The following is a 17,006-nucleotide window of genomic DNA, read 5'->3' on the forward strand; positions in this document are numbered from 1 at the left end:
TACTGAGTTCTGTTGGTGTCTAGGCTCCTAATTATTATCGATGTCACTCATTTTCTGGAATCCAAACTTGTGTTTGTTCATGTGTCAGGGTCTCTGAGCAAAAATCCTACCAATCTCTGAATTTGACCCACAAAAAACCACCAATCCAAGCCTACCGACACCCCCCCCCCCCAAGAAACCCTAAATAAACTCTGTACCCTGTTCAGTTTGCTGCTGCTTCTAACCACAGAGGCAGCCACCCTCCTGGAGTTTTTCTTCCCAATAATCTCAAGTGAGGTTTGTTGTGCGGTGTGACGTTTTTTGCCAGAGTGGAGCACAGCTGTAACAAGCTTCACCTTAGCTGGAGCAGAGCAGAACTCCAGGGGACAGAATAAAACAATAGTGCCCAAGGTTTCTTGAACATAGTGCTTTGAATTAATATATTATTACTTCTAACTAAGATAGCCTTTTATCAAAGCAAGCTAGGCCACAGCCTGGTTTACACTCAAAGTATTGTAAGTAAGTAGAGAAATTGGGTCACACTTTGGTTTAGGATCTAAAGTAACATTGAGACACATGCAAAAATTATGTGTCTTAAGATGAAATATCATATGCTGGGCAGTGGTGGCACACGCCTTTAATCCCAGCACTCGGGCAGAGCCAGTCGGATCTCTGAGTTCGAGGGCAGCCTGTTCTACACAGCGAGATCCAGGACAGGCAGCAAAACTACATGGAGAAATCCTGTTTCAGGAAAAAAAAAATGAAATATGAGAAAGAATATAGGATTCTGGGTGAGACTGTATAATCATGGGGAAATATCACATAGATCATCTATTAAAAAGCAAGAGAAATTTATCTTTCTACAGTATCACTAACATAACAAAACAAAACAAAGAAGGCCTATAGAATTGAGGTTAAATGAGCCTAAAACAATGTGGCAGATAAACAGAACTGAATTGGAGAATGGATTCACTTCTTCAGAGTTTCAGAGAAGGGAATAGGAAACTACCAAGGTCATTCATTATGAGATCAGTTTGACCTAGTTTAGTCCAGGTGTCAGATTAAAGTGTTATGTTAGTGTTGCACCTCTTGAAGTTGATTACTGTCTGGAGCTGTGATTCTATAAAGGAATATCTCATTCTTAGAAAATAAACATTGAAGTATTCAGATGATAAACACCATGATATACATGGATTTAAAGTAGCTTAAGAAAGCCTTAGAGGATTGAGGTACAAGGTTGTTTCCCAAATAAATACTTTTTATTTTCTGTTCTTTTTTCATTTCTATCAAATTTCTTTTTTCTCTATCTTACAGAAGTCCAAAACCTGTGAGAAAGCCATCTCTGTGGGTCAGACAGTCATCACAAAGCATCGGAACACTAGGTACTACAGCTGTAGAGTGATAGATGTGACATCTCAAACCTTCTACGAGGTCATGTTTGATGATGGCTCCTTCAGCAGAGACACATTTCCTGAGGATATTGTGGTAAGTGGATTTTTTCTGAGTGCCTGATCCCTCAGAAATGTTTACAACCGATTGTCTATTACTGTTGATAATTTTGACGTTAGTTATCCTTTGTAGTATACAGATGAACAGATTTTTTTTCCAGTTCTTTTGAGAAATTTTATGTAGTCAAGGAACATAAGATACACTCTGTACTGTTCTTGTGTGCTACTACAGAAAAATATCCAAGACTAGGTTATTTGTAAAGAAGAGGAATTTATTTGTTTGAGTTGTAAGAAGGCAAGGCAGTCCAGTTTCTGACATTTGGTCTGATGAGTACCTTCTTTCTGAACTTTCTCACATGTCACAGGGCAAAGTGGCCATTTTCTATGGAGCTTACACAGGGTATCAGTCCCACTTACCAGACAACAGCCTTCCTGGGCCTAGTCATCTCTAAATCCTTTTCTGACTTTGATGGTGAGGTTGGGAGATACAGCCTTTTTATATAGCTCACGCTGGCCTAGAAGTTACTATGTGGTCCTGGGTGTTATCTAACTGGGAATGATCCTCCTGCCTTACTCACCCTTACAAATACTGGGATTCCGTCGGATAGTGGTGGCACGTGCCTTTAATCTGAGCTCTCGGGAGGCAGAGGCAGGCGGATCTCTGTGAGTTCAAGGCCAGCCTGGTCTACACAGTGAGATCCAGGACAGGCAGCAAAACTACATGGAGAAACCCTGTTTCGAAAAAACAAAAACAAAAAAAAAAACCCAAATACTGGGATTCCAATGTGAACCACCGTGTCCTGAATCCAGCTTCAGCATGTCAAAGAAACTGAAGAGATGTGGAGTTGGTGAATATTAAACACACACAAGAGTCTTAGGGGGCAAAGCTTAATTCTTCTTCCTTTTATTTTTCTCTTTTTCTATTTTTTTCTTATCCCTTTTATACCACCTCAGACAACAGTTTCTACGCAAGAAAATAGTATCTTATAACCACAAGTCACATATATTCCAAAAACAAATTAATCTTTACACAAGAGGAAATCACATTATGATCACTTTGCGTGTTTTCCTTAGAAACTCACAAGTAGTTACACATTTTCTTTTGTATTAATCTCCCCACTATAACATCTTTACCCCAAAGCAATTTTTCTTTTATTACTGATTAACAAATTTTTAAGCAAGCCACGTATATTTCAACCAGTTCCTTTTGTCCTGGCAGGCAGCTGTTTGCTGTTTCAATGTAGCAGATTCCTAGCCTATTTCTACTGTACAAAACCTTAAACAAGTGGTCTAGCTAATCATCTATTTTTCTTTCTTTACACACAAGGTCATTTAATTTCCTTTCACAACTTTGTTTTTTCAAGGTGCGTAGTGAAACCTGTGATTAATTTTGTAAACTACATGACCAAGGAACTTAGACCTAACCTCGAGTGTAGGGACATAATTGCTTTCTTTGATCATCAGCCTGTTTTCCCACAGGCAGAGTTCATGGGTCTATAAGTCATGAAACTTATTGTTTATATTCCATCCTCGGCAAATCTCACATCTAGCAAAGAGGGTGTAACTCTCAGGCTCATTCAGAAAAGCTGGTGCATAAGTACAGTTTAATGACTGAGCGTGTTTTGGAATTCACAAAAAGAGGGGGCTTTATGCAGAGATCAGTTCCCAGAGAAGAGGCTAGTCAATCTGACAGTGCTTCTGTTATTCCTTCTCCTGGGCATTTCATTTTGGGGCCCAAGTCATAATCTTGCATGTATCATTTCTGCTTGTCCTGATTCTCTATGGATATGTTGCTTCAATTTGTGCTTGGAAAGAAGCTTCTTAGACTTAATAGTTATTATTTTCACACATTTTGTATGATTATAAATTAAATATAACCTTATGAGATTGCTCATGAATATGTCCAGAATTTGGATCTTTCTGGAGGTGAAGAAACATTTATTCAGTCAGCTTTGTTATGCTTACATCCCTGTATTGTTAACTGGGCTAGGGAATATGTCCCAGACAGTAAAGGCACTTGCTGCCAAGCCTGATGAACTAAGTTCAAGCTCCCTGGACCTGTGTGATGGAAGGAGGATACCAGCTCCTGCAAGTTGTCTTCTGACTTAAAAATTCACACCATGGCATGCACTTGCTCCCCTGCCACCAATAAGCTGACACACATGTGTACACACTCATTCACACAAATTAGGTAAATATAATGGAATTTAAAATATTTTTTTAAAGGGTGACATGAGTGGAAACAAAAGTGTTTTTTATCTGCAGCACAGCAGCTGCACCTGAATCTACTGCTGTTTCAGCCATTCATTGTGGCTCTGCACTTACTGGCTTCCTTCTCCGGTAGTTGCCCTGTGGGACTTTTACATCCTGCCAGATTCACTTTTTGCCCTTTCCACCAAATGTAGTTTTCTAACTAAATCTCTATGGTTCTATTTTTCTTTCTTTCTTTTTTTTATTAGATTTTTTTCTCATTTATTTTACATCCAGTTTCAGCTCCCTCCTCTCCCATTCCCTCTTTCACCTCCTTTCTGCCCCTCCTCTAATCCACTCCTCCTTTGCCTGTTCAGAAAGGGGCAGGCCGCCCATAGGGGTCAACAAAGCATGGCATATCAAGTTGAGGTAGGAACATGGATCTCTCCCTGCATTTAGGCTGGGCGAGGCAACCTAGCATGAGGAACAGGTTCTCAAAAGCCAGCCAAAGTGTCTGAAACAGGCCTTGCTCCCCCTGCTAGGAGTCTGACAAGTAGACCAAGCTACACAACTGTCACACATATGTAGAGGCCCTAGGCACATCCCATACAGGCTCCATAACTTGTCAGTCCAGAGTCTGTGAGCTCCTATGAGCCCAGGTTTAGTTGTTTTTGTGGGTTCCTTTGTGATGACCTTGACACCCCACCCACCTATCCTCACCCTCCACCCCCACCCCCCAGCTCATGAAATCCCTCCTCCCTGTCTTCAACAGGATTCCCTAAGCTTGGCCCAGTTCTTGGCTATGGATCTCTGCATCTGTTTCTTCCAGTCACTGGATAAAGACTCCTCAATGACAGTTGGGGTAGTCACCAATCTGATCACAGGAGATGGCCAATTCAGGCCATCCATCTACCATTGCTAGGAGTCTCAGCTAGGGTCATTGCTATAGACTCTTGGGAGTCTTCCTTGCATCAGGCTTCTACCTGACCCCTAATGCTATCCCCCATCAAGACCATCTCTTTCATTACTCTTCCCCCCTCCATCCACTCCCCAACCTGATCCTTTATGTTCCCATCACTATCTTCCCTTCCTGGGAAAATCTACCTGTCCACCTTTGGACTCTCCTTGTTACCTAGCCTCTCTGGGGCTATGGATTGTAGCAAGGTTATCCCTTACTTTACAGCTAAGATCCACTTGTGAGTGAGTACATACCATGTTTATCTTTCTGGGTCTAGGTTGCCTTGGATGATTTTTTTTTCTAGTTCCATCCATTTGCCTTCACATTTCCTGATGTCATTGTTTTTAATAGCTGAATGATACTGTGAATGCTTTTATCAGATGTGTTGTTTTTATCCTCCCTTTGGATAGTTATATCAAAGTGCTTTGTTTGATGAACTTATTCCCAAGCAACATTTGAGGCTTATAGCTTCTGAACATTCTTGCCTGCCAACTTGGTCATGGTGGATGATTGTTTTGACGTGTTATTGATTTTAGTTGCAAAATTGTGAAGAATATTGTATCCCATGTTCATCAGAGATATCATCCTATAGTATTTTTTCTTGGCTCTTTGTCTGGTTTTGTTATCAGATTAAAACTGGCTTCATAAAATAATTTTGAAATGTTCCTTTTGTATTTTGAGAAGTATTGGTATTAGATCTTCTTTAAAACTCTGGTAGAATTCGACACTAAATCCTTCTGGTTCTGGGTTTTTTCTTTTCTTTTTTTTTTTTTTTAGCTGGGAGATTTTTTTTTTTTAATTACTATTTCTATCTCATTGGAAGTTATGGGTCTATTTAAGTTGTTCATTTTATCTCAATTTAGTTTGTTAGCCATGTGTATCTAGAAATTCATCTATTTCTTTTAGACCTTACAGTTTGGTAGAATATAGATTTTTTTTTTCTTTTAAAGCATGTCCTTAGGAGTCTTAGTGTCTATTGTAATATTCCCATTTTATCTCCAGGTTTAGTTTTGATTGTCTTCTATTGGTTAGTTTGGTTACATACCTGTTAAACTTTTTCTTTTATTGTATTATTATTTCTTGGTTCGTTTGTAGATAGCAGATTACTTTTTAGTCTTGACTGGCCTGGAACTCAACATGTAGACCAGACTGGCTCCAAATTCATAGAAATATGTATATCTTTGCTGATTATATGTATATGTGCTGAGATTAAAGGAGTGCACCACCAAGTTGGAACCTTGAAAAAAGGAACCAACTCTTTGTTTCATTGATTTTTTTTTTTTTTTTTTTTTTTTTTTTTTTTTTTTACACTTCTATGCCATTAATTTTAGCCCTGATTTTGGGGGGCAAATGTAATTTTTTTTATGTTGTTTGTTCTGGTTTTTCTCAGGCTTCTGTTGCATCATTAAATTGTGAATTTGAGGTCTCTAATTTTATTTTATTTTATCTTATTTGTATATACTGCTATAAACTTTCCTGTTAGGCCTCCCTTCGTTTGTCCTGTAGAATTCAGTATTGATCTTCATTCAATTACATGTTTTTAAAATTTCCTTTTTTATTTTTTCCTGTGACCTAATTGTCATTCAATTGTGTGTTGTTTAGCTTCCATAGGTTTGTGTACTTCCTGTCATTTCTATTGCTGTTGATACCAGCTTCATCCCATTGTAGACCACCAGAACCCTGGATGTGATTTTAGCCTTCCGATATTTCTTCAGACTTGCTTTGTTTTCTAACATGTAGTTGATTTTGGAGAATGTTCCATGAGCTGTTGAGAATGTGTATTATGTAGTGTTTGTGTGGAGTGTTCTTTAGGTATCTCTTGGGTCCATATGATTTATTATGTCATTTAACTCCAGAGTTTGTTTAGTTTTTTTCTGGATTACCTGTCTGTTGGTGAGAATTAGGTATTGAAGTGACCCACAGTCACTGTGTTGAGGTCAGTCTGTGGTTTTAGATCTGATAATGTTTCCTTTATGAAATTTGGTAGCCTTGTGTTTTGGTGCATATATGTTCAGAATTATAATATCCTCTTGGTGGGTTTTTGGTTTTGTTTTGTTTTGTTTTGTTTTTTTGTATTTTTTTTCTTTACTGAGAATGAATTGTTCCTGCTTATGTCTTCTGACTAGTTTTTTTTCTTTTCTTTTTTTTTTTTCTTTTTCCCCTTGGAGCTGAGGACCAAACCCAGGGACTTGTGCTTGCTAGGCAAGTGCTCTACCACTGAGCTAAATCCCCAACCCCATTCTGACTATTTTTTGTTTGAAGTCTGTTTTGTTAGATATTAGAATAGCTATGCCTGGTTGTTTCTTAGTTCCATTTGTTTGTAATAACTTTTTCCATGCTTTTACCCTAAGGTGCTATCAGTTATTAATGGTGAACTGTGTTTCTGGAGGCAGCAAAAATATGGATGCTGTTTTCTAAATCAGTCTGTTATTCTGTGTGTTTTGTTGAAGAATTGTTAATATTCAGTTACTGAAAAAAGTGTGTTAAGTTTCTGTCTTTTTTTTTCTATTTTTTTTTTTTTTTTTTTTTTTTTTTTTTTTTTTTGAGACAGGGTTTCTCTGTATAGCTTTGCGCCTTTCCTGGAACTCACTTGGTAGCCCAGGCTGGCCTCGAACTCACAGAGATCCGCCTGCCTCTGCCTCCCGAGTGCTGGGATTAAAGGCGTGCGCCACCACCGCCCGGCCCTTCTGTCTTTTTTTTGTGGTGTGTGTGTGTGTGTGTGTGTGTGTGTGTGTGTGTGTGTGTGTCCTGTTTTGAGTATCTGCCCTGCTATTTGTTTGTTTCCTGTGACTTCTTGTGTGTATTTACCCTTTCTTTCAGTTGAAGTATTCCTCTTAGTATCTTTTATAGAGCTTGCTTAGTAGTCAAAACTTGCTTTAATCTGACTTTAACATGAGAAGTTTTTATTTTTCCTTCTATTTCCAACTAGAACAATGAAAATTCAGGCCTTTCATACTATCAATAAAGTGGCCATTCCATTTTTAGGCAGAATTTTTATTAACAATAAAAAGAAATATATTGTGTGTGCCTTTCATTTAAACCACACATTTTCAAGCAGCATTTATAGCTTGATTTGTCGAATAGGCATTTCTATCAGTCAGATTGATAAACTCTTTGAAAGTCTTTTACTATTTGACACATGTCTCCTCTTGGAAGAAGTTAGCTTTCAGAATGAATACCCTGGAGAGTTTACTCTCAATTGTCTTAGTGGGGAGGGACATGAAACAAAATACCAAAGAGAGAAAGCTTTTAAAACCATTCGTGAGACCACTAGGAACATCTGTGGAAACAGTGACCTGCTCACTTAATGGGATATACCAGCTGGAGCAATCATGTTTGGGAACAAACACAGTTCTTTCAGAGGCAGCTGAGGCAGGACGCATCCCATCTGCTCCACCTGCCCTGTCCCTTCTATCCCTTGCCTTTCCTCTGCTGCCTGAATCGATCCTTTAAGCTCTTACTGACTTTGAGGTCCTTCATCCTGGGTATTTTCAGAACATTCCTGACATTCAGCTTCATTCGGCAACAAAGGAGTTCCTTGGAGGCTCAGTTTCATAGTTAGTAAAATAGATAATAGTCTGTTGCTTCATATGGTCTCTGCATGGGTTAGGGAGAAGGTAGGCATATAGTCCTACCTGCAGCTGAGTATCTATTGGCATTTGATAGAGATAGTTTTCTTTACTGGTGTGACCCCTGCTAGATCAACCACATTCTAGGGCAACCTCCACACCCAACACAAATTGGGCAACACAATTTTGATTACATGGTGTAAAAGAAAGAGAGATCTCTAAGTTGAATGAGTAGGAAGGTGGGGATGGATCCAGAAAGATGTGGGGAAGGGGTGAATGTGATTTAAAAAAATACATTGTATGAAATTCCCAAAGAATACATAAAAATATTACTTAAAAAATCTGTCTACTTCAAAGAGTAATTATAAAGATCAAATTGTGTCTATGCTAAAGTACTTTGTTAATTGTAAAGTGCTACAGAAATGTTACAAGCTATAAATCACTAGCCAGTAATTTATCCTTTCTTTGTATTATTTGAGCTTCTGCCTGGATAATTCTTTGTCAAATAGCAAATATAAAGTGTTGGTGGTTTTTTGCTTGCCTTATGAGGCTCCTTTGCAACTTTATGGTGTAAGCTAAATCTTTAAGTGCTCCTTTTCTTCTTATCTCTTCCCTGAACACCCATGCAAGATATAATCTGTAAAACACAGGGGCAATTACTCCTTTTAATTGTAAAGAGTTCGTCATTTGCTAAATTCTCAATGCATTCACTTAGGCCCTTGCCTTAAAACACCTTTCCATTAATCCCACAGAGCAGAAACTGTGTGAAGCTGGGCCCTCCTGCTGAAGGAGAAGTCATCCAAGTTAAGTGGCCTGATGGTAAACTCTATGGGGCGAAGTATCTTGGATCAAATGTTGCCTACATGTATCAGGTGGGTGCTACTCTCTGTGATGCTTGGTGAGATGGACAGGAGATACCATGTAGACGAATTTCTAAATGGTCATTAAATAAAAACATGGAGCCAGATATAGGGGTGAAAGCCTGAAAGAGATCAGGGAAATAGGGAAAGTCACAGCTAACCTTACCTCACCAACTCTGCTGCTTTCAAATGCGAGTTACTTCCTGTCTACCCACGCCTATATGCCTTGCTGTTCTGCCATCTGATTTGTTCTCTGTCCAGCTACAATCATTCCCTTTTCCTGCCCAGCTCTGTCACTTCCTGTCTGTTTGTACAGACCTACAGACCTCCATGGTTAACTAGTATTGGAATTTAAGGCATATGCCACCACACTTGGCTGTTTCCAGTGTGGCCTTGAACTCATAGAGATCCAGACAGATCTCTGCCTGCTAAGTGATAGGATAGGCATGTACTACCGTTACCTGACTTCTTTGTTTACCTATAATGGCTTGGTTTTTTTCTCTGATCTCCAGGAAAGCTTTATTTATTAAAGCACAAATAAAATATCACCACATTTCAGCACAAATAAAATATCACCACAATACCAGAAGGACATAACATGAGTGCACTCTGGATCAAAAAGCTACACGAAGTTTTGGTCCCTTTTATTTTATGAAAGTGAAAACTTCAATTTCTAGCAGCCAGGTTTCAATTTAGAGTTTAGTTGCCAGGTTGGACACTGAGAAACCCTAACATTTGTTATGGTTCAATTACTTGATAATAGACTGTTTTCTTGTGTTTTCATTGTGAGACTTGGTTTACCTCACTTTAAGCCAGAACATGGAGCTTAGGGTGTTATAGCTCAGTGGTAAAGTACAAGATACAACATTCATTTGCCAAGTTGATACAGTATTATATATTACATCATATTACTTTGTGTTAGCTCTGATGTCCAACTAGCACCCCATGACTTGATTTCCTTGGGTAGAGAAACCTAACTTGGGCACCTCATATAAACTGAAAGCGGTGCACTGTTGGCACAGATGTTCCAAGGAAAACAGGAATTATTCTATCCCTACCAAAAGTAAAAATGAGTTAAACTCACAGAGAAGCAACATGGGTAGCACATGTGCGTTCATATTCTTCAGGGAACTTTAAAACTGAACTTTTTTTTTTTTTTTTTTTTTTTAAGAAGCAACAGATTTCAAAAAACAGAAAAAGAAAAAAGAATATACATATGAGGTGGATCATTAATATTAAATTAACATTCACAAATCAACATTCTAGTCTAAATGGTATAGTAAAAATAGGGGGAAAGATAACAAAAACAATAACAAACCCCAGAAGATTCAAATTGATAAGTTGAAAAGCAGCTTAAGACTAAAAGACACTAGTTTAAGTAAAGAAGACAGTGAACAAACTGATAAGGGGCGAGGGCTTAAATAAAGGAGTACAATGCAAGACCACGACAATATAAGGATACCAGGAATTAGAGCACAATGAAATTAAAAGGTGCTCAAAGAAGTGTAGGAAACAAAAGAACATTTTTTTTCATTGTCTAGGAGTTGGTGTCCTGGCTAGTTTTTGTCAAGTTGACAAGAGCTAGACTTATCTGGGAAGAGGATCCTCAATTGAGAAAGTGCTTCTATAAGAATGGCCTGCAGACAAGGCTATGGCACATTTTCTTATTTAGTGATTGATGTGTGAGGGAGGACCTAACCCATTGTGGGTGTGCTGATCGTGGACAGATAATATAAGAAATCAGGCTGAAGAAGCCAGCCAGCAGTGACCCTCCAATCCTCCATGGTCTCAGTTTCAGTTCCTGCCTCAAGGTTCCTGCCCTGACTTCCTTCAGTATTGGACTGTGGTGTGGAAATGAAATAAAACCTCTCCTCCCCAAGGTGTTTGACTACTGTGTTTTTATCTTAGCAAAGAAACCTAAAGCAGTTAGCAAGTGGAGGACTAGTGCAGAAAATTGTCATTTTCTATCCGTCTACATATGTATTTTAGGTTGATATATGATGGCATAAAAGTGTATTAGACTGTGCACAATTAAGTAAACCTCACAAGAGGGCTGAATAATACAAAGATTCCTAGGGAAAAGCATTACTATGTCATCAAAACAAAATGTCACATTTAATAAGAGCAATAGGGAAGCTATGAAACAAAGCAGGTTGCTGCATAAAAGTATCACATTAGGAATCAGTGTGTTAGCCCAGTAACATAAAACTATGGACATATGTATAGACTCAATGAAAGTTTAAGCTGGTATTAAAATTGTCTCTCTAAGTACAAGTAGCATAAAATTCCTCATTAAGCCAAATGGACCTTTTTGTGCTTTCTGTCTTTCACCATCGAATAAACAAGACATTCATTAAAATATATAGAAACAAATGCCTAGAACACAGTGCAAAATATGCTAAATCTGTATGCTTATGTGTGTATGTGTCTGAATGTGTCTTTATATGTGTATATTTGTAGGTGTTTGTATGTGTCTGTGTGTATGTGTCTGTGTGTCTCTATGTATGTCTGTGTGTGCCTATGTATATTTGTGTATGTGTATGTATGTGTGTGTCTCTGTGTGTGCCTGTGCATATTTGTGTCTGTGTATCTTTGTATGTGTGTATGTGTTTCCTTGTACAGTAGTCCTGTAAAATAGATTTTATTGATTCCCAATCTATAAATGAAGGGAGGTAAAGGCTTGGGGAACAAATTTTAATTATTTTTAAGGAAATAATATATTTTATAAGAGCATACAGCTGGTAAAAAGAAGAATCAGAAATTACTCTCATCTCCATCCTAATGAGAGAAAACAGGTGTTCATACTTGCAGTAAAGTTTTGCCTCTGGATACCTGAGACCTGAACAAATTAGGACAGTCAACTACACTATCTACATTGTTTTAGTAAAACTGTCTTTTTCACTTAGAATTTTAAAATTATTTAAAACAAAAAAAAGTAATCACAGGTATTTATAGCTATGCTCCCAAATGTGTAAATGAGAAGATACTTTTCTTAATTTAATCCTAAGGGAGCCATTTGTAAATAGAACAAGGCTGGGAAGTACCTTGTTTGCATTCTCAGCCTTCCATGCAGTGGCAGCAAAGTTGTTTTGTGACCACAGCCTGACTCCACCCAATTGTACAGCTTCATCTTATGTTAGTGGTACAAGGGTATGAATCTATCACTTAAAATGAAAACAAAAACATGTTTAATTGGTGTTTCCATCTCTATTTTGTTTATAGCATAGGACCACTGCAGAATTTGACTCATCTTTTGACTTTTGAAGCCCCACTATATTTTATTAAAAATGAAAAATACAGAAAATCAGAAATGTAGGTTCTAAATTCTAAGGTATTTAAGAGTTGCAATATATAAATGTCTACTTATCCCATAAATTGTGCTTTCTTTGACAAAAACTGTTGTTGGAATACAGCTGAGCCTAATAGTAATCCAGGCTTTACCTCAGCCAGCATCATGGACTTATCACGGACTTTTCTCTAAGTGTCCTAAGTTCTTAAAAAAATAAATAAATAAAAATAAAAATTACAGAATAAAGAGCTGTAAACATTTTTTTCTTTTAAAAGATACTGTGTTTTCATATACTGGTGAGGTTTACATGATACACAGTAAGGCCTATTTGAATTTGGAAAAATAATAAGTTATGAAAACTTTTTAAAGTGGATTGGAAAGCTAGCTGAGGCTAAGTTGGCCATGGAAACCGTGGCTCTGATTCTCTGCCAATACCCTGGAATGACTAGCCTGAAGGATGTATAGAAATCATCGTCACTGCCACTGCCTGCATGAGCAACCACTAGAGGACACAAGAAGTCAGTAAACCTGGCCCATTCTCCCCTGCAGATGCAAATATTCTCAGACGGAAACTCTACAAGATAAAAGTTAAATCAGCTGGGATTTGGCAGGAACACACAGTAGCAAATTGCCCTAATGCTTCTGTTTCAGAGCCTTATTGGATATAAATAAAATACATAGTTGTCTTTTACTGCTTGGGATTGTTAAACATTCATTCTTTTTTCCTGTTAACTATAGTCAGGTTTCTAAGCTGAAAAAAAACACAGCTCACCATGAAGACTTACATGAAACAGAAAGAGTGAAAGAAAAGGAAAGTAAAGACTAGAGGAAACATCCATTCCAGCAGATGCACAAAAGGCAACATCAGAATTAGCCAATATGACATCTCACAAGTTTACAACACAACATTAAAAACCATAGGTAATGGAATAGTTGAAATGCTAGAAAAGATTTCAAGGTCCTACTTTTCGGTTTTTCAAGACAGGGTTTCTCTGTGTAACAGCTCTGGCTGTCCTGGAACTCGCTTTATAGACCAGGCTGGCCTCAAACTCAGAGAGATCTGCCTGCCTCTCCCTCCTGAGTGCTGGGATGGTATGTGCTACCACCATCCAGTTCAGGGTCCTACTTTTAAAAAGGGTCAGTGACCAAATAGAGAACTTTAAAGAAAACCAATTCAGGACCTAGATAAGAAACTCAAAGTGAAAAAAAGGTCAGCAATTGGGAAGAAAAGTTGAAGGGAAAAAAGTCAAACAAATGCAAGAAATGAAGGAGTCAATCAAATATAAAATACAATGGACGTGATCAACACACAAAACCAAGCAAAAGAATGACTACCAGGAATAAATGACAAAGTTGAGACTATGAGTTTCAGGCCTGTAACAAGAAAAAGAAAAGAACATTATCCTGACATCCAAGAACTCTGGCATAAGTTCAGAGGGCCAAACTTAAGAATCTCTAGAGTAGAAGAAGGAACTGAGATAAAAATTGGGCATGCACAGTCTTTGAATCATAGCAGCTAATTTACTAAAACTAGAGAAATGCCCATCCATTTAGAACTCCCAGAACACATAACCAGAGAGATCCTCATGATATACCATAGTTAAGATGTCAAACATACAAAACTTTAAACAAATACTTAAAAACTACAGAGATAGGGAAGAACATTATATACTCATCACAGGAAAAATCCACCAAGAGAATATTACAATTCTAAATATGTATATACCAAACCAAGAGTATCCAAGTTCCTAAAAGAAATAGCATATAGCTAAATTCACATATGAATCCTAACACAATGATAATGGATGACTTCAGTATCCCACTCTCATGAATAGATAGGTCATCCAGCCCCCCCCCCCCCCAAAAAAAAAAAGAGTAGGTAAATGGACGAAGCCAAAAACAATCATCTCAGATTTTGAGTAAGGTGACCCAGATCCCAAAAGATAAATATAGCATGTTTTCTCTTACATGTGGATGTTAGCTTTTCAACTTTTGGTATGTGTGTTTCATTCTGATAACTAGGTTCCTAATAAGGATCTGGGGGGAGGAGAGGATCTTTCAAGGAATAAGAAATAGAATATATGCTCTAAAGAGATAAGGGGTAAATATAATAAGAGGAGCAAATAGGTTATGGAGGGCAGGGTAAAGGAAGGATTGTGGGGAGGGACTACTAACATTAAAGGCCTTTTTTAAAGCTATATGGAAATCTAGTATAGGTGTGTGTATACTAGATTTCACACTACCAGAGAAAAATAATCATAAATATCATCCAGGTACAAACCCTGTGACTTAGAACAGCAACATCCTGCCTGCAAGATATTCTGATGCAACAATGACACAAATGTTCTGGGAGTAACTGACCGCTTTTCACCTGACACTGCTAAAGTGGCTAAAATTCTGAGACTAGATAGGTCATGGACCTAGGGGAAAACCTGCTACTACTATCCTACTAAAGACACGTAGCAATAAAATGACCCCTGTTGACATATCACTATACCCATCAAGCAAAGCCTCACTAATCGTTATCAGAGTAGCTTCTTGCTGTAGATGACAATAAACACAGAGACCCACAACAGGACAATGTGTAGAGAGCGAGCGACTTTGGAGTACTCAGGGAGAGTAGTGTCTCTACAGTGAGGAAGAAATGATGCTTTTTGTTCTTGTACAATAATCTTCCCAGATAAATAATAACTTCAAGTTCTCATAGAGCATCAGCTCTTAACTTTCTGTTTTAAAATTACTTTTTAAAGTTAGTATGCAATGTAATGGATTTTATTATGCCATTTTATGGAAATATGCCAATACACTGTGTTTTTATCCCGCCCCCTCCTGTCTTCTGCTTTTTTGTCCCTTTCATCCCTCCAAAGAACCCTCTTTTGGTGTTATGCCTTATGTGTTCCATTGCCCTTTCTCCTCTGTTCCCCCATTCCTTTAAGATATCCTGTTTATCTCTCATGGTTCCCTTTCAATTTTTACCAGACAATGCACACCAGACATAAATAAATTTAAATCTAGGATATGCAGTATTTGTCTTCTTGAGTGAGAGTTTCTTTGTTTAAGACAATAATGTCCAGTTTCACCCATTCTCCTAGAAATGTCATAATTTTATTGTATTTATAATGAATAAATCCCTTCTTATGTATTTACATTTTCTTTGTTTGCTGATGGATATCTAGAGTGGTTCTATTTCTTCAGTATTTTGAATGGTACACAAATAACATCGATGTGCAAGTATCTCTGTGGTATGTTAACTTAGTCCTGCAGAGATGCACCCAGGAACGGTGTGCATACAGGAATGGCAGTTGTGCTTTTAGTTTTGTAAGGAGCATCTGTACTGATTCCCACACTGGCTATTCCAGTTGAGAGTTCTACCAACAGTGGATAAGGGTCTTCCTTTCCCCACATCCTCACCAGCATTTGTTGTTTGTGGTTTGCTTGATAATAACCATTCTGAGTAGAAAAGAATCTCAGAGCAGTTTTCATTTGCATTTTCTTGATATCTGGAAATATTCAGGTATTTATTGAACATTTATATTGGTCTGAGGCTAGCCTGGTCACTTCACTAGCCCATTTACTGACTAGAGGATTTGGGGGTGGTTTTTTCATTTGCTTTGGGTTTCATTTGTTTGTTTTGTTGTTTAATTTTTGTAGTTCTTTGTTTATTCTGGATGTTAAATTTCCATGTGTTACTCAGTTCTCAAAAACTTTTTTCTCATTTTTGTATGCCATTATCTTTCTGGTGGTAATTTCTCTTAAAAAAGATATGGCACTGACCAAACACACCCCGTCTTAAGGCTAAGTTTGCTACTTTTCTGAGAAATCATCTGATCAGCCCAGTTTTTGTTGTTGTTGTTGTTGATGTTGTTTGGTTGACTGGTTGGTTTGGGGGGGTCGGGTAAAGATTCCATAGCTCATATTTCAAGTCTGTCCTGTTCAACAGTCTTGACTGTTTCTCAGCCAGCTTTGTTCTTAGTTCGATAAGAAAAAATGCTCTTCTAACAACCCTGATTTTGGCTGGTTCTGTATTTGCTCTTTTACAGTCCTTTACTCTGTTTGTTTGCTTGATTTTTTTTTTGCATAGTTAATTGGAACTCTTGAGAAATAGTCAATACTCTTTCGGTTTTACTACATACCACAATGCCTTATGTTTCTTTAGGTTGAATTTGAAGATGGATCCCAGATAGCAATGAAGAGAGAAGACATATACACTTTAGATGAAGAGTTACCCAAGAGGGTAAAGGCTCGCTTTGTAAGTGCAAATGACAAGTGCTACTTAGGGACCCACCTCAGTGAAGTTCTCATTCTCCCTATGCTTTCCCAGTTCTAAAAGAAAACAACCCTGGGCTTTTGGTTAATTTTGAAGAAAGCCAAAGTAACTTTTCCCTTGTTGTAACTCAATTTGGACAGAAAGAGGAAAACCAGTGTGCTTACTTTTCTTCTGATGAGATCAAAAGACAGTTCTTCGTGTTAAATTTTACTGACATACCATAATGGTTATTAAACTTGTCCTTTGTACAAAGCTCTGGGGACAAATAAATATAAAATTAAGATATTCACTCTTGTTAGTGGAAGCTACATTAAAAGTATTTGACAGTAGATTAAAGAGAGTCAGCGTTAGAAAATGGTCTCTGGTAACCTTATCATGTATTACTGAAGTTCTGTGTCACACACTGATGTTTGTGTCTAAGCTCTTACAACATAGCAAAGCCAGAA

At 37.8% G+C, this 17,006-nt stretch overlaps 1 protein-coding gene across 5 annotated transcripts in view; it reads left to right on the forward strand.

The window, feature by feature from the left end:
- Positions 1–17,006, forward strand: part of Kdm4c (lysine demethylase 4C) — a 209,741-nt gene that overhangs the window by 185,650 nt on the left and 7,085 nt on the right. For all 5 annotated transcript variants that reach the window (XR_013049167.1, XM_006981402.4, XM_076564391.1 and 2 more), the window contains 3 exons: positions 1,294–1,464; positions 8,897–9,016; positions 16,450–16,542. Coding sequence is in view for 4 of the 5 variants with exons in the window: in XM_006981402.4 (XP_006981464.1) it covers positions 1,294–1,464; positions 8,897–9,016; positions 16,450–16,542 (384 nt within the window). In the remaining variant the exon portion in view is untranslated. The remainder of the gene's footprint in view (positions 1–1,293; positions 1,465–8,896; positions 9,017–16,449; positions 16,543–17,006) is intronic.

This window comes from Peromyscus maniculatus, chromosome 2 (assembly GCF_049852395.1).
Source record: "Peromyscus maniculatus bairdii isolate BWxNUB_F1_BW_parent chromosome 2, HU_Pman_BW_mat_3.1, whole genome shotgun sequence".
Lineage (NCBI taxonomy): Eukaryota > Metazoa > Chordata > Mammalia > Rodentia > Cricetidae > Peromyscus > Peromyscus maniculatus.